Source organism: Aphelocoma coerulescens, chromosome 4 (assembly GCF_041296385.1).
Source record: "Aphelocoma coerulescens isolate FSJ_1873_10779 chromosome 4, UR_Acoe_1.0, whole genome shotgun sequence".
Classification (NCBI taxonomy): domain Eukaryota; kingdom Metazoa; phylum Chordata; class Aves; order Passeriformes; family Corvidae; genus Aphelocoma; species Aphelocoma coerulescens.
This window is the reverse complement of record NC_091017.1, coordinates 2,086,550-2,108,519: the sequence shown is the minus strand read 5'-3', so window position 1 is coordinate 2,108,519 and position 21,970 is coordinate 2,086,550. Positions and strand designations below refer to the sequence as shown.

Here is a 21,970-nt window from a genome sequence, read left to right as displayed (position 1 = left end):
CCTCCCCGCGCCCGCCCCCGTCTCCTCCGCCCTGCGCGCCCCGGCCGCCGCCGCTCCTCCTCCTCTTCTTCCTCCTCCTCCTCGCCGCCGCCGCCGCCGCCGCTGCCGCCCGGGCCCCGCGGCTCCGTCCCCGCTGCCCGCGGGCCGCCGCCCGCATGTCGTGTGCGCCCGCCCCGCCGCGCCGCCGCCGGCCCCGCCGCCCCGCCGCGCCGCATGCAGGTGAGAGCGGGCGGGAGCGGCCCCGCCGCCATGTCGGGCCCCGCCGGCAGCGCCGCGGCCGGGCCGCGTGTGCGGGGGTGCGGGCAGAGCCCCCGCCGCGGAGGAGACGGCGATCGGCCCCGCGGGGCAGCCCCGGAGGCCGCGGCGGCCGGAGCCGGAGCTGCCCGAGGGGATGCCGCGCTCGCCTCGGAGCCGCGGGTGGCGGCCGTGGGGCGAGCCGTGCTCGTGGGGCCAGTTCCGGGCATGGGGGGAAAGATCGGCCGTGGGACGGATCCCGGCCGTGGCGTGAACCGTGAGCGAGGGGCAAATCCCGGTCGTGGGATGAACGCGGGCCCTGGAGTGAACCCCGTGAGGTGAACCTCAGCCGTGGGACAAATCCCAGCCGTGGGACGAACCCCAGTCCGGGGGCAAATCCCTGTCGTGGGGCAGATCCTGGCCATAGGGTGAACCCCGGCCGTGGGGCGAGTCCTGGTTGTGGGGTAAATCCCGGTCATGGGGCAAATCCCAGCCTTGGGGTGAGCCTCAGCCGCGGGACTAATCGCAGCCATGAGGTGAACCGTGGCTGTAGGGTGGTACTTGGCCACGGGGCGAATCCTGGCCACGGGGCGAACGCTTGTCCCCGCTCCCCTTGAAGTCCCATGACGGGACCTTGGCCTGGCGCTGTGGGTGACCCCAGCATGTTGGTGAGGGTGTGTTTGCGGTGAGGCTACTTTTGGGGTTAGGATGTTTTGGGGAGATACTGGTCTCCACCTTTTCCCAGTGGTTTCCCAGTAGTCTGCAGCAGTTCCGTAGGAGGAAGATGACAGGAGTGTCACCTGCAATAAAACCTGGGCTGCCAGCCACGGCAGTGTTGCTTGCAAATGAAAGCAAACACCTAAACACTGAGTTTCTGTTACAGTCTGGGGCTCTCTTTTTAAACTGAAGTGCTCCTGGTAAATGTAGTGAAGGGCTCCGCTGCTCCCAGCCACACCACGTTTTATCTGACCTTCTGGAAATCTTTAGACCAGTGGCTTTTATCGGGCCATTTTGGAAACTTTGAATAGGCTGAGTATTTGTTTTGGGGAGGTTCAGCTTCTCCTGAGCTGCCGTGCTGATAAGAATTTTAGATGGCCTTGGTTAAGCAGAGAATTCTTTACAATTAAATCCATAGCGGTGCCCTCCCCTCTCTGTGACGCTCCCCCACAACCCAAAGCTAACATAGAGGGGCAAACACCTATCCAGAAGTCGTTCATGGTGCGTAGACATGGCTGATAATGAAAGTGATGGTAATGTGTTTATTTTTAAAAAGAAAAAAATAGCACATTATTCCTAACTACAGCGTAACAACCCAGGGAATTCCTAGAAGCTCTATCCCAGTTTGGAGGGCCAGAGAGCTCTCATGGAGGCAGAGCACAGCCTTTACCAAGACGACACTGCCAGTGATTTTATTTCTGTGTTCTCCCTGTGAAAAAGAGGGAAATTGGCCCTGCCAGACGTCCCTGTCCCGGAAGGCAGCAGCCGTGGGCACGGCCACGTGCTGGCGGTGCCTCCCAGCAGACCCCGGCTGGCGGGACACCGAGGTTTGCTCTGCACTGCCTGCGAGCACCGCAGCCTGACCTGACATCCTGGACGGAGCCCTGCTCCCTCCGTGCGTCCCTCCCCACTGAGTGTGGGATTTCCAGCCTGAGTTCAGCATTTTGATCCGGAGCAGACAGACAACATGCACTGCTGACACCTCACTGCTCTGTGCTCTGGAATAATGATCCACATCACCAATCTGCAGGATCGTGTTGGTTCACCCAAACAGAACTTGTGTTTGAGCTCCAGCCCAGGCATTAAATTTCCTCCAGAGGTGACTGAGGGTGCCAAAAGCCCCGTTGCAGTGTGCCTTTTGGGTTTCACAGAGCAGCAGAAATTCTGCAGTGCTCTGCTGTCTGCTAAACAAATCCCCTCAAACACTTTCATTTTTGTTCCCTTCTTACTATTAAAAGCGGGGGCTGCTCCGAGTGCTGAAGTACAGCACAATTTAATTTATTCCCTTTTATCTTTTCTTCCTACAGGGGCTCTTTCTCATTTAGTTAGTGTATTTAATTGAAGGATAAAACTCAGTGTAAATGGCCCATAGGTGTTCCTGTGCAAAGTTTGGTTTTCTCCTGTCCTTGGAAGGCCAGATCCTAATGTGTCAGGGGTGAGACTCCCCATCATCAGACTGCTGGAAAAACTTACCTCGGTTGCAGCACGAAAAAGACAAAACTTTGCAGATCCACGTCAGTGGCTGCGGAGTTTCCCACCAGGTCTGCACGGCGAACTTCTGCTGGCACAGCTCTGTCTGTGCGCACGGTGACAGAGTGTGACCCGTGACTGACAGAGCTGTGCCAGCAGAAGTCCCAGCTGCAGGAGCAGTTATCTGCAGAAGTGCACTTTTACTGATAGAGCTTGTTTTCGTTTTCTAAAGGGTGTTTTTCCCTGTCCCTGGTAGCAGCGCCGCTTCCAGGCATGTAGCCTGCTCAGGCATTTATTTGCCTGGCTGGGAAGGGAGGGGACAGCTGCTCCGGGTGTATTTGCTGTGTGGGGCTCTCCTCTTCCCATCCAGAATCTGTAGGAGCTCCATCACAGTTGCAGTGGGAATTCTCTTGTGGACGTAAGTGACGTTACGGCTGTTCTCTTTCCACCCGAAGGTGTTGATAAGACTTCCATTTCATGGGATAAACTGGGATTATACTGTTGTTTTCCATTAACAACCTTGGTTTTGCAAAAAGCCAGGCAGGCTTTTGACCAAGTTTAGCTTTCACACCAGTCATAGGAGAAATAAGCCAGAAAGTGATCCCAGGGTGTGTGTGTGTGGACTCTTGTTAGGAGAATGAAAAGGCACCAGTGGAGAAAATTTAATTAATTTCCACACTGGTTAAGTCTCTACTTAATTTAAATCTAAACCACCAAGAATTAAAACTTACAGTTAGGTAAATCACAGCAGCCACTGGCTTTTTTGTTCGAGTCAATGTGCACAAATGGGGGAGTGTATTTCTTTTTTCTTATTAAAACCTTCCCTGGGGTCTTAAGTGATAAAATTAGGCATCAGTAACGTGCACAATTTCCAAGCAAACTTTCTTGAACCACCCCCAAAAAGTTCTGCTTCTATCAGCTGTAATCTGCAGGACACTTTTGGGTTACTTGGGTTTAAAAGAGGAGATAAATCCAAATAAGTGCTTACTTGCTTGCAGTTTTTTGGAAAGAGCTTTTGGGGTGCCAAAAGGGCACTCGAGGCATGGGATGTAACCTGATTTGCGGACTACCGAGAAAGCAAAAGTAACAGCGGAGCTTAGTTTTCTGGGAGCATAAGATGGCATTTGTGAAAACTTAAAAAAAATAAGTTAAAATATATTTTAGGCATATTTAGATTCAGGAGGATTTGCTGTGGATTTAGTGCTTTAGAGCATTAAATGCTAATCCTCTTGTAATATTTTTTTTTGTCCAGATTCTGTGGTTCTTTTGATGGCAGGCTGTAATCAAGGCTTGGGTGCTTGTTACAGTGACAGTGTGGTGTAACTTCACCTTCTGATTAATTCTTTGGGTTCCAGTGATTTGTGTGTGCAGCTTCTCCATCTCACCTGTAATGATTAAAAAAAAAGAGAGAGGTTTCTTTATCGAGATCCTTAGGTGGTGACAGTATTTCTGGAATTGTGCTGCTCTCCTTCGCTGTCTTGTGTGCACCTCAGGGCTGTCATCAAACTTCCCGCCACAAGACCACCCCAAAAAGATCAACTTAAAGTAAACAGTAGTGTGTGGCCGGAAATGGCAAAAAGAACTTAATATGCACAGGATTTGCTGCATCCATTTGTGCCTTCAGATCTTGGAGCTGGATGCAGAGAGCACCATGGAAGGCCTTTAGCTGAACATGCTGACTGGCTCTGCTGGCAGCTTAGTAAATTCACAAAAGGGCTATGTGACGCTTACCTCCGATGGCAAGGTACTGAGCCTGACTTGGGTGCTGTTATGTGGGAGAAAATTCTGAGTTGAAAAGGAGAAAAAGAAATCCACACTCCCCCCAAAACAAAAAACAAACACCAAACTGAAGTTATTCTAAATAAAGGAGAGCATTGGAAGAAAATCTTTCTGGAATCCTGTTTAGTAGAATAGCTTCTGCAGTCTCTTGGGCATGTCCCTACAGAGGTGTAGCTTTAGTAGTGTTCAGACACCACCAGAAAGCGATTTGACAGGTGGCCATGGAAAATAGAATTAAAGATAGGCAGAAATGCACTGTGTGGTGTTCTACAAGGAACACATTTTATCCCTTTCAGGGGGAGATGCTAAAACAGCACTTAGGAAAATGCTCCAAGGTGAATAAAAAGCAACTCCAAGCCATTGTAGCTACAAGTCAGGTGCAGTCAGCAAGCACAGGGATTTTGGGAGCTGCACCAGACTGGGGAACAGAAGAGAAACCCGGTGGGCTGTTGGGTGTCTTGCACATGAGTAATTGAACTACAGCTCGTAACCTGTGTGTGCAGAGGTGGAGCAGATGCGGTCGTGTGTGCTCGGCCCTACTGTGGCGTTTCCTGATGGGAATCATTAATGGTGTTTATGACTGCACAGCACCATTTATGCTCAGCAGATACGTACATGTGGTGTATTGTCTTCCCCATTCTGCTTGCCTGGGGAGGAGCTTGGTGCTTTCTCTGAGAAAGACAGAAAAACTGTGGATAAGAGGGCTGTGGGACTCCAAATGCAGATTTCCAGGATATGAAGGCTGGGGTGTAAGTGCATATTCTAAATTAAAATTAACCCTTCAGCAGAGTTTAGTTTTGGGCTCCCCCCACTTGCAGCTTGAGGGTTGGGAAATTTTAGACATGAAGAGACAAATCCTTCAGAGCACCCTGCCATCATCCCTGCTGATGTGAATCTGGATTATTCCTTACCCTAAACAAAGCATGAAGGGAAACCTCTTGTGCCCTCAGCTAGGAGCAGCAGGAATTTTTATGGGTGGGAAACTAGCGGAGGCAGCTCTTCTCTCGTGGGCCTTTCCCGTTCCAGAGTTCTGCATCCACCTGTAGTCTCCAGAGGCTGTGTTGGGAACGGGAATGCAAAGCAAAGTGCCCGAGCAAGTGTTCTTCATCCTGGCCACCAGTCCTTCCTCCACAATTACTGCTGCAAGTCAACAACAGCTCCCCAGACTGCTACTTCCAGCGGCCTGCAAGGAAAGACCCAATTAAACATCTTACGTGCTTTTTGTAAAGGCAAAACATATTCCCGGGCTCAGGCAGCTCCGCAGGCTGCAGGAGAGGGAGGAATGTTTAGCCTTGTGTTGCTGCAGGGGGACCCTCCTCCTTGCTTTGGTGTCAAACACGTTGTTTTAGTTCATCAGCTTCCAGGAGTACAAAGAAAAGTACAAAACCCATAAGCTTTTGGTCAAGCTGTTAATAATAATAATAGTAATAATAGTCAGGGTTTGTGGATGGTGCTCAAGTTTGCTGTTTACCCTTTAGGGCAGCTGAATGAATTGCTTGGGTAGTTTTCCCCTCGCTTTTCAGGAATGCTTCCATCCGAGTGAACATCTTTGTGCCTTCTAATCACAAATTAGTTTGGTTGGTTTTTTTTTTTCTTCCTAAGAAATCAATCTAAAGGCCCTCTGAAAAGACTCTGGGTTTAAGCACCATCTAAAGAGAGTGTTGAAGACCTCCTTCTGCAGATTTGTAGCTCTTTTTCTTCCACAGGATACTCCCAGGAAAACTGAGAAAGGGGGAAAGCAGAAAACATCCTTTGTATGCTTTGCTGGGTATCACCATCCTGTGTGAGATCACAAAGGGGGGTGTGTGTCCCACAAAAAAATGTCCTTAATCCTGAGTCAGCCTTGACAAGTGGAGAATATCCTTTGCTCTTCCCCTATAGCTCAAAATTCAGTTTCTACTTATTGTGTTACATTAATTTACAACTAGCCCTGGCAGTGGGAAGGAGCTAGCACAGGATGAATGACTGCCCAGCCAAAATTTCCACTTGTGAACGCCTTTCCTCTAATCCCTTTTTGTTCTTGAAGGTTAAGAAAGCAAAAGGAAAGCAGGGCCAGATGACTTCTCACATACCAGAACAGTTCCAGGTGCCAGGAGGAGCTGGGCTCACGTTTTTTCCTCCATCCAAGTCACATCTTGCCATTGGGAGCAGGTTGATCTCCAGGAACATGTTTGTACCTGTGCAACGAGCCTCTTCCTTCTCCTCCGTAGTCTGGAGCAAGAGACTGTGAAGGAGCAGTGTGCATCAGAGAAATCAGGAATGTTTTGAGTGGATAAGAGAAGCACATCTATAAAGTATTTTGAGACCTGTGGATAGACCAGGAAGTTTGAGACTAGGCCTGTGCTGAACTGCAAGGTGTTTTTCTGCCTGCTCCAGGAACGCCCGGGTGCTTCCCCTGCAGGTAAAGGGGGAATAATTCAGTTTTTAGTCACTGGCCATTTATTTCATGGCAGCTGCAGGTCTGAGCAAAACAACCCTGGACACGGGGAGATGAGTATAACTCACAAGTATTTTCTACTTGGAAAATTACGTGGTTGAAAACCTCAGGCTGTCAACAAGGCTTCAGCATTCCTGAATCCATACCTGCCTCTTGCACCTACCCACTGTGTCTGTGTTCTTCCTTTACTCTCCATTTCTGTACAGCAGGGGAGGTAGCACCAGGGCTTTGGGGACTGCATTTTGTCTTCTTTAACTTCCTTTCAGAGAACTCCGTAATTAACCTCTCACGTGCCAGTATGTTAAGAATACCAGAAAACCAACCTGTTTGAAAAACTACAGCAAAATTTACCAAAGGTATTCTCTGGCTTTAGGTGAAATCCCTTCAGGTGCCTTCAGGGGAACCCACACAAGTTCAGCCTCTCTTCTGGCACAGGGTGCCCAGAGAAGCTGTGGCTGCCCCTGGATTCCTGGAAGTGTCCAAGGCCAGGTTGGACAGGGCTTGAGGCAGCCTGGGACAGTGGCAAGTGTCCCTGCCTGTGGCTGGGAGGGGGAACTGGACAGGCTTTAAGGCGCCTTCCAACCCAAACCAGTCTGGGATTCTGTTTGGAAGTTTTAGCATGGTGTAAATGCTCATGGGAAAGACTGGGATAATCAGATAGAGAAGCAGCTGAACTATCGTTCAATATTCAAATAATATGCTTTGCTCAGGCTATTAGGCAAACCTTTCTTCTTCTGAGATTAAAATGCAAAGCACATTTAAACACACCCTCTGGAGAACAGGGTTTATTCCTATAAACTGGGGGCTTTTTTAACAGATCCCTTCTGTCTTCTCCTGAGCATACAAGCCCGGCTACTTTGAGCAGTAGTGCAGCATCCTGTGGCCTGTTCAAACTGAAAAGGCTCATTTACTGTGCCAATGATTGCAAAACAGTTTCCACTATCGGTGTGTACTTTTTCCTTTGCCTTTTTTTCCTCCTTTCTTTTAAAATCTTGAGCTTTGACTCATCCAAACTTACCTGAAGTTGAACAAGGCAAGCCTTGTAACTCGAAAGCTGTTTGAATTAAGTTTTACAGTGGCAGATTTCTTTGGATTGTAGAGGGAGAGTAGCTGAAGTGTTGCTGGGCTTTGCTTATTTTGTGGTAGTGCTGGCAGTCTCCCACTGAAAAGGGAAGATGGTAGCGTGGCCGTGGAAATAATCTCATTTCTTTTCTCCTAGCACAAACTTTGCTTTGAAGGATGAAAGGGTATTGATGATTCCAACTGTATCTGAAGGTTCATTGAGAAGACCTCTCCCGAGTCCCTGCAGTGTGCATGGATTCATAATTCTGGTGTAGTTTTGCTCAGGAAACAGGTCAATAGCTGACTTCTCTCCAGGTATTGATCCTGAGGAGCTGGATGAGACACGGTGTTGGCTCACAGCAGCAGCTGGAGCAGGGTCTTTCTCATTTCTCAGGCGTGACTGAGAGGGTGTGGGATCAGCCTTGTCGATACAACAGCTCTTCCCTCAGGGCTCGGAGGGGCACTCGCACACCTCGGCACTGCAGGCTCACTCTGTTCATGCTCTTGGGAGTTCTCCGTCTCCCCAGTCCCGTGGCTGCCAAGCAGTCCTAGGAAAGCCTCCTGCTTTAAGTTGCAGCTGTACATGGCTGCTGCTCTTCCATGCCCACAGCCCAGGACAGTGTTTTGTCTTGATCCAGCGCTGGCTTCTTCCTTCCCCAGACTCCCAGTGACTTCAGTTCCTAATCCTTTAAGCCACTCTGCCTTGGATCTCATTAGAAACCCAGCACTCTCCAGGGGATGGAGCAGCATTGCAAATGGGTCATTTCTCTGAAACAGTGCAAAATACTTGTGTAAATAAGTAAGTGCACTGTTTAAACCAGTCCTTTGGGGGCTTCTGATGAGATTTATTTACAGGCTGGCTGCTGGAAACACTTCTTGCCCTACAGTAGTCCCTTGCATGCATTTCTGGTAAGCAGAGCCTTACTTTTGGGGAGCAGCCTGCCCTGCGTTTGCATGTAAAGCAGCCCCAGGAGCTGCTCTGGAAGTAGAAAGTGTAAAAGGCACCCGCAGACAAAGGCAGGTATCACTCAGGGATGTGGATATTCAGGAGTTGTCATGCACACACGGAGAGGTAACAGGCTGCTTCCAACAGGGCGGGAGCTGTTCTTTTGGAGTGAGGAGTGACTCCTAACCAAGCAGAGCAATAAAAAGCAGCTATGTAACGCTGTGTACGATTTCCATGCAGTACATAGTTCAGCTGCTCTCGTAAGTGGGGGTGTGACATGGAGGAAAAGGAAGGGTGGAAACCTGGGTATTCTTGTGTTACCTGTGATTTAAGAAAAGACTGCTTCATTTACAGGAGATGAGGGAATGGGGGGAATAACTAGTGGGTGTATGTCAGTGGGACAATTAGCATTTCCATCAAGCAAGTGCCAGTTGGCTCTGGAATTAATCAAATAAAGCTCGTTCCCTCCCTTCCCACTCCTCCCCTTGGCTTTTGCTGTTTGTTTCTATGACTTGCCTGTGCTTCTCTGGGCTTTTATGATCTCTGTTGAAGAGATAACGTGGAGCCCCCTGGGATCCCAGCACCACTGAATTTACTGCAGGTAAATGGTTACCTCTTACCTTTACCTATTCCCAACTTGAATTTCCTTGTTCTCTGTGTCAGACTTACCTCAGGAATTGTTTCAGATCTCCTCAAACATGGTTTTTTATTGTTTGGGGTTTTTTTAATAGAAAAAACACGATGAGGCATTTATATTTGATTCCGTGCTAATCTCTATCCCCAGTCAGGGTACCTGGAATAAGAATCTGGAAAGAGACAGTACCTGGGATGGCAGACTCAGGGTGCTCATTGAATTCTTGGGAGAGGCAGTGTACACAGAGGTGGTTGGACATATTCCTGCAGGAAAGCACCATGAAAAGAGCTCTGATCCACACAAAAGACCATCAAAATTCCCCATTCTCCAATATTTTCTTGCTAGTATATACACACTAGGTACTGTATGCAGGGATATAGCAAATAGTTTACCTTCAGCTAACACATCTGTACATACCCCAGTATTGGCAGGTTTCCTTAAATCCTCTTAACATACACCCTTGAACAATCACCTGATTTTCCTCGCCCCCAGAGTACTCCAAGCCCGTTTTTGTATTTGTGGGTACTGGCTGTGCTTCTCTTCTCCTTGGGGAGGCTGAAATGGGGAGGCTTTTGTCACACTCTCCTAAAAGCAGAGCAGTGCAGACGAGCAGCCTTCCTCTGCCGCCTTTGCAGCCTCTCAGGACTGATTACAAAACACATAAATAGACATTTAGATAAACAGATAAAAATGGTGCTCTTTTCCAGCTTTCAGCCCAACTTGCCAGCGTTCAGCAACGTGTGTGTACACACGCGCACGCCCCATCAGCCAGCAGGATGGGTAATTCCTGGGAGGGATCACCATATGGAAGGGGATGGACAGTCAGCTGTGCTCAGAGGAAGGAGGAGCGACTCAGGGCTGGCTGCTGGATTGTTTCCAAAATGCTTTGGCAGTTTGACTCATCCATATACAGAGGCTGGGGGAAAAAAAAAAAAAAGAGAATCACAAAGAATGTCACTGGGCTGGAGGCGAGGGTTTGGAGCTGTGCCAAACATCCATGAACACAGGGCTGCAGCAGGATGCAGGCACAGCTCTTCTCCATTTGCCCCCTCATTAGCCAACTTACTTATGCATTGAGGAATGAAAGAACTTAAACAAAACATGTTATGGTCACTGTAATTTAAGAAATGCACCTTCTGCACTCCTTGGGGAAGGGACTGTGTCTACAACCCAGAAGTTCCTGTTGTTTGTTGCCCAAAAAACATTTCTTCATATTAAAAGCCTCTGCTGCAACCCAATAGCTCAACCTTTCCTCTTTGACACTCCTCCACACCTTCAGTAGTGTTCCATCATTCCTTTTCTTCCCACAGGCTTTAAAAGATAGTCAGCATGCCCCATACACAAAAAACCCAGCAAATATAACAGCACAAAAGTCCAAGGAAAAGGCAGACACAGACCTACCGCTGGAAGCACATTGCCTGTCCCTGGCTCTTTTTATATGCTCCTCAGAGAGCTGCTTAGGCTCACCCAGGACCCCACCTAGGGTTCCAGCTGAGTAATCCTGCTCTGCCAGGCATCTCTGGGCTTTTGGGGATGGACTCTAGGAACCCCCAGAGTTTAAATACTGTTCTTACTAATGCACTGATGTTCCCATCTTCAGGTTTTCTTTAATTTACACAAAATGGCGAAGAGATTTTGTGTTTAATTGACACAAAATCAGGGTCACACTCTTTAAGTTTACAGAATTGGATCTGTAGCAGAGAGCAAGTTGTAGTAGCTTCAAAAGTTTTCCAAGGAGAGCCTTTAGGAGAAAAGCCTGCAAAAATTTGCACTGATGTGCATCCAGTTTTGGGGTTAATGGATTCAGGGAACTCAGTGTAGTTCCCAGAAGACTGAGCAAAAACAGGTTGAGATTTCTGGATATTGTTTTAGTTCCAGGACAAGCAGAGTGGGAGATGAGAACAGGAGGAGTTGGGAACCCAGGCAGAATTCATTTTTTGCCTAAGAAAAAAATGACACATGGTGACTTTTAAGTCTTGCTCAATATTGCTGTGATGCAAAAGGAGAAAAAAAAGGTGCATTTGATTTAGGTTTGTTTTCCCCTTTCTGTAACTGTGGCAATGACACTGCTGCCTGTTTGACTCACCACTATTTCAAAGCAATATTCAAGTGACTAACAGCTGAAAAATGTGCGCGTCCTTTGCCTCCCAGCTCAGGGCTCACTTCTCTGCAAGGCCCCTGATGGCCACGCTTCACTCTACGTTGGCAGAGCACTTCTCTTAATGAGCCATGTTTCAGCATCGGGTGCCCTGCCAAGGAGCAATCCTGGAGCTTTCAGATGGTGTCAGGGGGTCAGTGGTCACCTGTGGGCTGGTGTGGATGGGTAGGGGCTGGCTCAGGTGGTCTCACCACCGTGGTTTTAAGGACTTCATCACAGAGCACTCCTCCACATCCTGGGTTTTGGACAGCAAAGTTTGCTGTGTCTTGGGTCCAGATGTGGTAGAGGTATTGATCAGTTCAAGATAAAACAGATTAAACAGCGAGGGCAGGTGGAATAGGGTTCCTGTGGCCTGGCAGGGGCCATGAGGAGTCTGTTCAAGTGCTCCCCACTTTCACACAGGCACTTGAAGAGCGAAGATAAATCCAGCAAAACCCAAGCACCAGAGATTTGGCATTCCCAAAGCACAGCCTGTTTGCGTGTGGGGGAAAGGCCATTCCTGATTTTGGGGTTCTGGAACGAGGGTGGAAGGATTTCAGGTCTAATCCCTTGTCCTTAAGTAACTGTTTTCCTTCATGGCCCCGTGCCAGGCAGTGTGAGCGCAGAATCCTCTTACGCCGTAGCTCTGCTCGCTGTGTGACTTCACCTGGAAATAACAGGGGGCTATAATTAGATGTAGGGCTCACATTTGCCCCTGGAATTTGCTTGGGCGTTCGTCAGCGAAGGAAGCAGCAGCCCTGTAACTGAGACCCTTGGCAGGGGACAGCCCTTACAGCTCCTGCTCCTGTGCCGTGCCGGAACGCTGGTCTGGCTGTTGGCGTCAGCTGGAAAACGCTGCAGGCTTGACCCTCATAAAGGGAAAGCAGACTCTTTGGACTTGCTGAACAAAACCTTCAGCTTGTTACCTTGAATTCGAGTTACAGTTGTTTGAAGAGCTTCACAGCTACAGCAGCCGGCTGTAGGAGAGATGTCTGTGTGAGGGAAGAGCTGCATCCTGTGGAGCAGCTGTGGATTTGGATAAAATCAAGGCTCGTGGATTTTGTGTGTCTGGGGAGGAAGAGACCAGCAAACAGCAAAGTCAGCTAACCTCGTGTTTTTAAGTCACACACAGTCCTGCTCAGCACAACAGCCGAGGGAGGGCACGGAATAAAATTGCTCCCTGTGTTCCCTGGGAAGTGGATGGTTTTTGAATGGGACATCAGAGCTCCTTTCTGACAGTCAGGACAATTGGATGAATTTGGTGTGCACAGGCTCATCCTTAGGCATCTGATACTCCCATTTTGCACTGGGCTGGAGCCCTTTGTGCCCCTGAACAGCTAAATGGGAACTTTACCTGAGCTCCTTTTATGGCTCCTGGGCCATTAGGAATACAAAGGGCTTGACTGATCCCAAGCATGAAAAAGCACAAAACACAAAAGCTGGATAGTTAGTGGGAAAATGGAGCTAATTCCCCCTCAGCCTGCAATTTCAAGCCTTGTATAAGTGGAGTGGAGAAGTGGGACTTTGTATGTTGAAAATAAGAGCCTTCCCTTCAATCCTTGGTTCCTTGTGCAAGCTACAGGAGGGAGCAATCCATGCGCTTTTGCTGGGAACAGTGGAACGCTCTGATCTTGTCTGCAGGTTCTGCAGCAGCAAGTACACAGCAAGCAACTCCGTAGCTTATGGGGGGTAAACTGGGAAACCAGCAGGTGACTGCAGAAACCCCAGCTTCCTAGGAAGAAGTGCTCTTTTCCATCCTGGAATCCTGCCCAGGTGTGAGCACCTGCTCGGCTCAGCAGGCTGATGACAGCCCGATACTGTGCATCAGCTCTGGGACGCGTTGTTACGGGGTGTCCCTGGGGAAGGTGAGCTCGTGGCGGGAGAGAAACGAAGGAATGCTGTCCAGTAACAGTTGTGATGGTCTTTCAGACTAACAGGGATGCCAAAGGAAAAATATGATCCTCCAGATCCTCGCAGAATTTACACCATCATGTCAGCGGAAGAGGTGGCCAATGGGAAGAAGTCGCACTGGGCTGAATTAGAGATCTCGGGTGAGTTGGGTGGAGTTTAAGTTCCCATAGTTGGTGCCCCAGACCACTCCAGATCCAGTTTGTGTCCAGTGGTTCCAGAGTGAAGAGGTGGTTCCTTGCTTCCCTCTTTCAGGGAGAGTGCGGAGCTTAAGTACGTCGCTGTGGTCGCTGACACACCTGACTGCTCTGCACCTCAATGACAACAACCTTACTCGCATTCCACCTGATATTGCCAAGCTTCACAATCTGGTTTACCTGGATCTGTCATCCAACAAACTCAGAAGTTTACCAGCAGAACTAGGAAACATGGTGTCTCTCAGGTGAGGGGAATTATTCTGGTTAACTTCCCAAAAAATCTCTATAGTGGGATCGGGGCCGAGAGTTTTGGTTTGTTTTCTGTGCTTGTATTTCAAATAATCCTGAAAAATTCCAGGTTGGTGCAGAGCTTCGGTTACAGTAACTACTTTTGAGTTCACCAGGCTTTGTTTTCTGATCATTGATGCATCACTGTTTTCATCCCTGGTTTCATCTTGGGTTTTGTGACTTTTTCCCCCCTGATAAATGTATTTCAGTCGTGCTTTGACATGGGAAGATATGGCATATCTCCCCATAATAAAATTCAGGGTGAGAAGTGTTCTCTTTGAGGACAAGCAGTGTTAGAGCACCTTAGGAGTTGCCTTCTACAGTGATACTCACTCAGAGTGTTTTTGCATTTGCTGCAGGGAATTGCTTTTAAATAACAATCTGTTACGGGTTTTGCCTTATGAACTTGGACGGCTCTTCCAGCTGCAAACCCTGGGTTTGAAAGGTGAGCTCTTTCCAGTTCCATATTCCTACGAGTTCTCTGGAGTCGTGAGGGGGGGCTGGGCTCAAAACTTCCCTCTATTACCTCAAGGTTTTCTTACAGGTTATTTTAAGCGTTAAGTTTGTTGCAAAAATGACCAGGCAGTGGGGAAAACAATGCTTCTCTTTCTTCGTGCTGCTAAACTTCCTTAGGAGCCCGTTTGAAATCTGCAGACAGGGAAATAAACCCTTTAACCTGCTGAGCTAATTTGTCTATTCTCATTCTGGGAGATTTTCTTTGGGTGGAAAGCCTCAAGAAAGGCAGGCAGCTGATCCCCCCACTGTTGTTTTGTGCTGTTGGCAGGCAATCCTTTATCCCAAGATATTCTCAGCCTCTACCAGGATCCAGACGGAACCCGAAAGCTACTGAACTACATGCTTGACAATCTAGCAGGTACAGCCCTACGGATCTGGTGGGCAAAAAGGGTTTAAAAGTAGGATTTGCTGCTGAAACAGGAGTGTGGAGCACTGGAGGGGAGAGTATTTCCTCACTACTTTAGTGCTTTTGTCAGGTGGCTGCACTCATATCCCAAAAAACACCCTCACACACAGTGGAAGAGGCCGATGCGTACTGTCTAAGCTTTTCCCATGTTACAGCCAGATGTTCTCTCTGTTCTGTTTGACACCCTTCAATTACCAACCAAGGGCACAGTCTGCCTTGCTGAAGCCATTTTGGTTCTCCCCACCAGAAATAATCATTTAAATGCAAGCAGAATGTCAAATTTAGCTTGAGAAGCACCAAAGCTATTAAGAACATCCACTACCTGACTTCAGTCCTGCTTTGTGGTTCTGTAACTGAGCCTTCTGCTTTGCCACTCGATGTCTCCCAAGTTAAGGCACTGCAGGAATGGTGGATACGGGGCGAGGTTCTTGGAGAAGGGATGGCTGAACCATGCCAGGATTTACCCCCCCTTCTTCAGCAGATTATTCAATGTGCAGGAGTATTTTGGTGGCACTTCTAAATCTGAAAACAAAAGACAAAAATAGTCATGAATCTTAAAAATCACAATTTTTCCCTTACTAGAGCCACTCCATTAAATGATTTTTGCCTCCCCTGAAGACTCGGGGAGCTGGGGATGCAAAATACATTACTGTTCAGTCATCACTTTGACTTAGAATTTGTAACTTACAAACAGAAACACTGAATTAATCACTGCTTTAATTTTTTTTGTAGTTCATCCAGAGCAGCTGCCTCCAAGGCCATGGATTACTTTAAAAGAACGAGACCAAATTCTGCCCTCAGGTAAATCTGCCCTCAGGTAAATTCACGAGATGAGACACTGGGAAAATTGTCTTGGGCTTAATTTTCCTGGTCCAGAGTGAAAACAGCAATTTCACTAGCGTTCATTGGCACTAGAAAAATTAACATATGGCTGTGCTGTAAATACCGTTTTTGTCATTTGAACGGGATGCTGGGCATTTCTTTTCTGTGTTGGGCTTTGTCGTAGCTCTTCCAGCCACTCTTTGCCCAAGTCAAAGAGTATCCAGAGGCTGATAACCTTTCCCTTTGTCTCTGTCCTTGCAGCTTCATTTACAGTTATGTGTTACAATGTGTTGTGTGATAAATATGCCACCCGGCAGCTCTATGGCTACTGCCCATCTTGGGCACTCAATTGGGAGTACAGGAAAAAGGGAATCATGGAAGAAATTGTCAACTGTGATGCAGATATCATTAGTCTTCAGGTAATTAAAAATAACTGCATTTTCCATCAGAAAGCATGAACCTCCACCTTTAGGGTTAAGTGTTCCCTTGGGAACACCATAGTCACCTGCTCGATAGCAAATTCCAGGTCTTCCCAATACAAGCTGTGTATTCATATTCCAGGGTCAAAAATATTAGGTGTAGTCTACTGCTATTCAAGACACACCTGTCACTTTGCCTTTGGGAGGGATTCCAGGAAATCCAGGAATGCACATCAGTTCCCAGCGGGCCATCAGTCTAGGAAGTGCCACGGATTGTGCAGACAGCAGCTTTTCTGACTGCAAGCCAGGGCAGGCACAAGGAAGGGTTTCCTTCACTTCTTTAGCCTGAGGTGTTTCTGTTCAATTCCAGGAAGTGGAAACGGAGCAATACTTCACCCTTTTCCTGCCAGCCTTGAAAGAACGGGGATACGACGGCTTCTTTTCTCCAAAGTCACGTGCCAAAATCATGTCCGAGCAGGAGAAAAAGCACGTGGACGGCTGCGCGATATTCTTCAAAACGGAGAAGTAAGGGGCAGCAGCGGCTTTTAAAATTACACTAAAACCTCAGAACAGCTTCCACTAATTAGGGGGAAGTTTCCCAAAGCCTGAGCTGCCTCTCAGAGTTTTCACTGCTTCCAGAAACAAAAATGCAGCTCTCGGGTGGTGTCTAGAAGCAGCTCGAGCGGTTTGGAAGAGAGGGTGCCTGTGGGAGCAGACAGGGATGGTTTTCAGACAGGGACGCTGCCACGGGGGCTGTGGGGCACAGCCGCTCACTGGGGCTCTCTCTCCGTTGCCCCAGGTTCACACTGGTGCAGAAGCACACGGTGGAGTTCAACCAGGTGGCCATGGCCAACTCAGAGGGCTCGGAAGCCATGTTGAACAGAGTGATGACCAAGGACAACATCGGAGTCGCCGTGGTGTTGGAGGTGCACAAGGAATTATTTGGAGCAAGTGAGTACAGCCGTGGTGTTGTCACTGATACTCAGCTCCATGGAAAGGCAGGAGTTATTCCTAGGTTCCAACATGCTGTTCCTGTTGGTGGTGCAGCCAAATCCAGCCCATCAGTGCCTGAGACAGGCACAGATGTCATGATTTCCTGGCCTGGTTTTGCTCGCAGCAAGATGCCCAGCATTTGCTTTTCTCCTTTCAAGCTTTTATCCCTGCTTGCTTACCCGGCTGGATTCTGCTCGAGCAGCTCAGCTTTCCCAAGGTCACTGTGTTTACATGCATTTGCTCCTACCAGTAGTTATCAATAATGTTCAACTTCTGTTTTCAGCTCTTTTCCTCCCCTTGATTGACTCCTTCCACCCTCCCCCAGGGATTAGATGTCAGTGCTAACGTACTGATGTGGAAGGAGGAGATTCTCGGGTATCTTTTCCTGCCTCTTGATTGACTGACTGTCACATTTTCGTGAAGTTTGATCAGATGCAGCAGACAGTTCCAGCACAGGTAAAGTTGCCACCCTGCTCTGTCTGCATGCCTGGGGCTCTGATGGCTTCAGAGGAGGAGAAATTCCAGGGCTGGAAGGAGCTTCCTGGGCCATTCTGTAGGCATTTCAACAGGTTTAAGCAATGAAAACACACCCATCTGCTGGTGTGTCTGACCCTGAGCCTTGAGGAGCTACACCCTGAGTACGAACAAGCGGGAACCCGCTGCATTCACAGAACCTTTCACTGCTAAAATTGTTTATCCAGGTATGAAATCGCTTCACGTGGACAAACAGCTGCTCATCGTGGCCAATGCCCACATGCACTGGGACCCCGAATACTCAGATGTAAAACTCATTCAGACCATGATGTTCGTCTCAGAGCTGAAAAACATCCTGGAGAAAGCCTCAAGCAGGCCCAGTAGCCCGACAGCAGATCCCAACTCTATCCCTCTGGTGCTGTGTGCGGATCTCAACTCACTGCCTGATTCAGGTGAGACTGGTTTTGGCTTAGTTTTTAACCTACCTTCTTAGACCGTTCGAGTCCACTTTTTCCTCTGAAGGCGATGGGGCTGCTTTGCACTCCCTGGGGAGGTACAGATGAAAGCTTTCCTAGGAACAGCTGCCTTTGGAAATCTGGCTGAAGAGACTGCGAGTCCTCCGGTTGAGTCGCCTGCTTTTCGTGCTCAGCTGGACACTCCAGGAGAGCTGGTTGCACCTTCAAAAGTGTAGGAAAGCACAATTAGGTCTTAAATAAATCATTAAATAAATACCTGTGCCTAAAGCAGCAATAAGAATTAGGAAAGATGTGAGTTCCTGATGAAGACTTTCTAAGGAGAGGGGTTTGCTTTGCTAACTCTGATCTCGTGGCATGTCTTTGTGGTGTTCTGGTTTTTAACATTCCCAGGCCAAAGTTGCCTTTCAAAGCAACTCCCTAAACCCTTCCTCCTGCCAACAGGTGTGGTGGAATACCTGAGCAATGGCATAGTAGCTGACAACCACAAGGACTTCAAGGAGCTGCGCTACAACGAGTGTCTCATGAACTTCAGTGGCAACGGGAAGAACGGAGCCTCGGAGGGCAGGATCACGCACGGCTTCCAGCTCAAGAGCGCCTACGAGAACAACCTGATGCCTTACACCAATTACACTTTTGACTTCAAAGTAAGCACCGATCTCCGGCACACAGCGGGCACTGCTGTGTTAATTCCCTGACCCTGGCTGCCCCTGGGTTAAGGAGGATTGATGCAGGCTGTGCCCTAGCTCGACCCCAGCACGGTGCCTCCGGCCAGGTGGGCAGGGCCCTGCCCTCACCGCGCTGTCTCTCCCTCTCTCCGCAGGGTGTGATTGACTACATTTTCTACTCCAACACTCACATGAACGTGCTCGGAGTCCTGGGGCCTTTGGACCCTCAGTGGCTGGTGGACAACAACATCACGGGGTGCCCGCACCCGCACATCCCCTCCGACCACTTCTCCCTGTTGACGCAGCTGGAGCTCCACCCGCCGCTGCTGCCCCTGGTGAATGGGGTGCACCTGCCCTCCCGCAGGTAGTGCAGCCCCGCCGGGCGGGCTCGCACCTCTTCTCACGGACCTGTACACTTGTAAATCCCACTGTCTAGGAGTGAAGTATGGCCAACCTTAAGCTGCTTCTTCAAGCTCCTTTCCTTCTGTGTTTGATATGAGATTTTGCACATTTTGGTGCATATTGGTATCATTTGGCACTAGGGCTGGAACCAAAGTATTATTCCCCTTTCCAGGTTTTTAATTTAATTTTTGTTTGGTTTTTGTTTTGTTTGTTGTTTTTTTTTTTTTATTTTAAACTGGCTTTTTTTTTTTTTTCAGTAGGAAGCTGCACTTCTAAATGGACAAAAGAGATTTAAAAACTTGCATTTAACATATTTCAAGGTAATGCTTTTTTCCAGAACGTGGCAAATTGAGCCAACCTTTTAGGAGAAAGAAAAACAAACCTAGAGATGCTTGTTTTGTAGGAAGAATATTAGAAATACTGTTTGTTTGAATCCAAAATGGAGACTGAACTCTGCATCCAACATAAATTTTGCACATTAGCAAAGCACTTAATACCTGACTATAAATGATTGGCAGCGTGGCCCTGCCCCTCATCTCAATACTATCAGAAAACCAAAGATAGCCATAGATCTGTGATCAAATTCAAGCTCTAAATTCTCCTGATTCCAATTTGTTTCGGAGCTGTTGTCGGTCAGGGCTGAAGTAAAAAGCTGCTGGTTCCTTCCCAACTGTTAATGCTCTTTGGATGTGTTGGAAATCCTTGTTTTCTTTCCTTTTAATGCTCTGGGTGGCCAGTTCAAAACCTTGTGCCTCAAGAGGCATTAAACATGATGCAATTTTCTGAAAAAAAACCTGTTTGGCTGCTTAATGTTTAAAAAAAAAAGGCACAGTGATAGGAAAAGGTCGTGTCTGTGTTTTTAAGTTTTTCTTTATTCTGCTTTTTTGCTGCTATAAGATTTTCTTGAATTTCTATTTGAAACTTTTCATGCACTTTACTGTTTCTAGTCTCCAAATGTGATATTTTTAATAAATGAAAAACATTTTCCATGATGTGAATGAAATTTTTAAGCAGATTGATAAGCCTATATTTATGTCTCATTCGTATACTTCAAAAAAAATCCAATTTGAATTGTGAAATTAGTTTTAAATACTAAAGAGCCATCTTCTGTCTTGCAAAACTGCCAAGTCAGGCTGTTCCTCTTTAATTAAACATTTCCTTTGTCATTTTATACATAGGAAATTTTCCATGGGGGGAAAAAAAAAAATCAATTGGACTTAGAGGAGAAACTATTCCCTGACTCTGACTGGGGGCCAGGGAGGGGGTGGAGTGGGCCAGAAGACAAAAATGGGTTCAGCAAAGTGACAACTCCCTTGGAAAAGAAGTGCCTAAAAAATGGGGGCGTCATCTATGGTCTGGGATCAATTGGAAGCGATGGGAGCTGGGGGAAATTCCTGTGCAGCACTTGCTTTGTGCAAAAACAGAACAAAACAAAAAAAAAACAAAAACAAACAAACAAACAAAAAAGCTCATCCAGAGATGGATTTTCCTCTGGGTGCAGGTATCTCTGCTGGAATATACCTCAGCGTTCCCCACCTGGCCATAGCACATGGATTGGAGAGCACTGGAAAGTAGAATAGCATGAAAAACTTAATTTTGTGGACATTACCTTTCTGTATTCAGCTGCTGTATGTTTTTTGGGGAGGGGGGATGCTCTGCTCCAGAGGCGTGCTCTAACCTGCTCCTCCTGTTCCTCCACGCACGGTGATCCCAACGTGAGCAGTGTTTCCTAACCATACTTCACTCCCAGTATTTTTTGAGCTGTTTGTATAAAATGGAACTTCCAATTCACCCGTGATTGTCTATGAACTGCAGAGGAGGCCATTTAGTAATAAAAATAAAAACCCAGCACCAATGTTTTGTAATATGGGGGTGGGAGAGGATGGGGACAGAAAAACCCAACCCCTGGTTAAACATTGTGAGCTGCTCCAGTTGGATTTTCCTTTGGTTTCTAGCGATGGAAGCGTTCCGTTGCGGGAAGGTGTTCCATTGGATTTTCTCTGCTGCACTTCCCAACGCTCGTCACACCGTGCGGTTTTTAACACAAGAATGTTATTTTAACAGACATTGCACCAAAAAAAGTCTTGTTTATGTTTCAGTCAATGCACATGTTTACCTGCCTCTCCTGTGCAGCTCCCTCCTGTTCTCCTCCTGGTTTTCCCTTCCCAGCAGGAGCAGTGAGGGGATGGTGCTTTTTTTCCCAGCCTCAGGTCCCAGCACGTTGCAGGCAACACCTGGAAAAAAGGCTCCAAGCCCTTCCCTGCTCCTCACTGCCTCCATTTACTTTCCAAAACACGGTGCCTGGTGTCCACTCCCAAGCGACAGCACTGCCTAAAGCCAGCAGAGAAAACAAAATCCAACACCCTTCTACAAGCAACTTTTTAAAACTCAATCTGGTGAATCTGTCCGATACGGGGTTTTGTGTGTGTATATATATATATACATATATACATATATATATATATAAAAAAGAGAATTTTGTACAATGGAGCTGAGTATTTTTGCTTCCTTCTTTCCCGGTAAGGAGCCTGAACCTTACACAAGTTCGGTCGCACTCCCTCCCTTTCACCCTTCGGTGTTCCAAGGTGACACAGATCCCAAAAGAACCTTGTGGGAACCACTCACATCTTAATCCTCTCTGCCAAGCATCAGCCAAGAACTCACTTTAATTACAAACAATTTTAGGTGGAGATCATAAGCCTCTAGATCCAGGTATGGCACCCAACCCCTCCCTGTGGTAATGGTGAAGGTGAGAGTGATCCCGGTGCTGGGGCTCATCCATCCTCTTTGGAGGCTCCCACACCATCTCACAGTGGTTACTCTGAGAGCTCAGGGGTTTTTTAAGTCCGATTTCTTTCTTGTGTGTTGCCTTTGCACCCGGGAGGTCCCGTCCTTGAGAAGATGGAAGTGCATGTGGAGCAGGGCAGCTGCAGTGTCACTCCCGGGTATGCTTACACTACAATTTTAGGGGGATTTACGCCCTGGTTC

General features: G+C 47.9%; 1 protein-coding gene across 4 annotated transcripts; it reads left to right on the top strand.

Moving 5' to 3' along the window:
• The first annotated feature begins 84 nt into the window (after positions 1-84).
• CNOT6L (CCR4-NOT transcription complex subunit 6 like) lies at positions 85-21,440 on the top strand. 4 transcript variants are annotated; one of them, XM_069012434.1, is made up of 13 exons: positions 85-219; positions 13,346-13,467; positions 13,580-13,766; positions 14,169-14,254; positions 14,594-14,683; positions 15,464-15,532; positions 15,815-15,972; positions 16,343-16,497; positions 16,772-16,923; positions 17,667-17,891; positions 18,357-18,559; positions 18,736-18,944; positions 19,240-21,440. In XM_069012434.1, exons 2-13 carry the CDS (start codon positions 13,356-13,358, stop codon positions 19,256-19,258), a joined length of 1,665 nt encoding a protein of 554 aa, XP_068868535.1. In that variant the 5' UTR covers positions 85-219; positions 13,346-13,355; the 3' UTR covers positions 19,259-21,440. The 4 variants fall into 4 exon arrangements, with proteins under 4 accessions (XP_068868535.1, XP_068868534.1, XP_068868532.1 ...); XM_069012433.1 differs by having other exon boundaries at positions 140-219; positions 19,243-21,440; XM_069012431.1 differs by lacking the exon at positions 85-219 and adding an exon at positions 2,762-2,839.
• Positions 21,441-21,970: the final 530 nt, after the last annotated feature.

Coding starts and splice junctions, on each gene's coding strand:
- CNOT6L (XM_069012434.1), top strand. CDS start 13,356: ATGCCAAAGGAAAAATATGATCCTCCAGATCCTCGCAGAATTTACACC. Junction 13,468..13,579: donor GGCTGAATTAGAGATCTCGG/GTGAGTTGGGTG, acceptor TCCCTCTTTCAG/GGAGAGTGCGGAGCTTAAGT. Junction 16,498..16,771: donor ATATTCTTCAAAACGGAGAA/GTAAGGGGCAGC, acceptor CCGTTGCCCCAG/GTTCACACTGGTGCAGAAGC.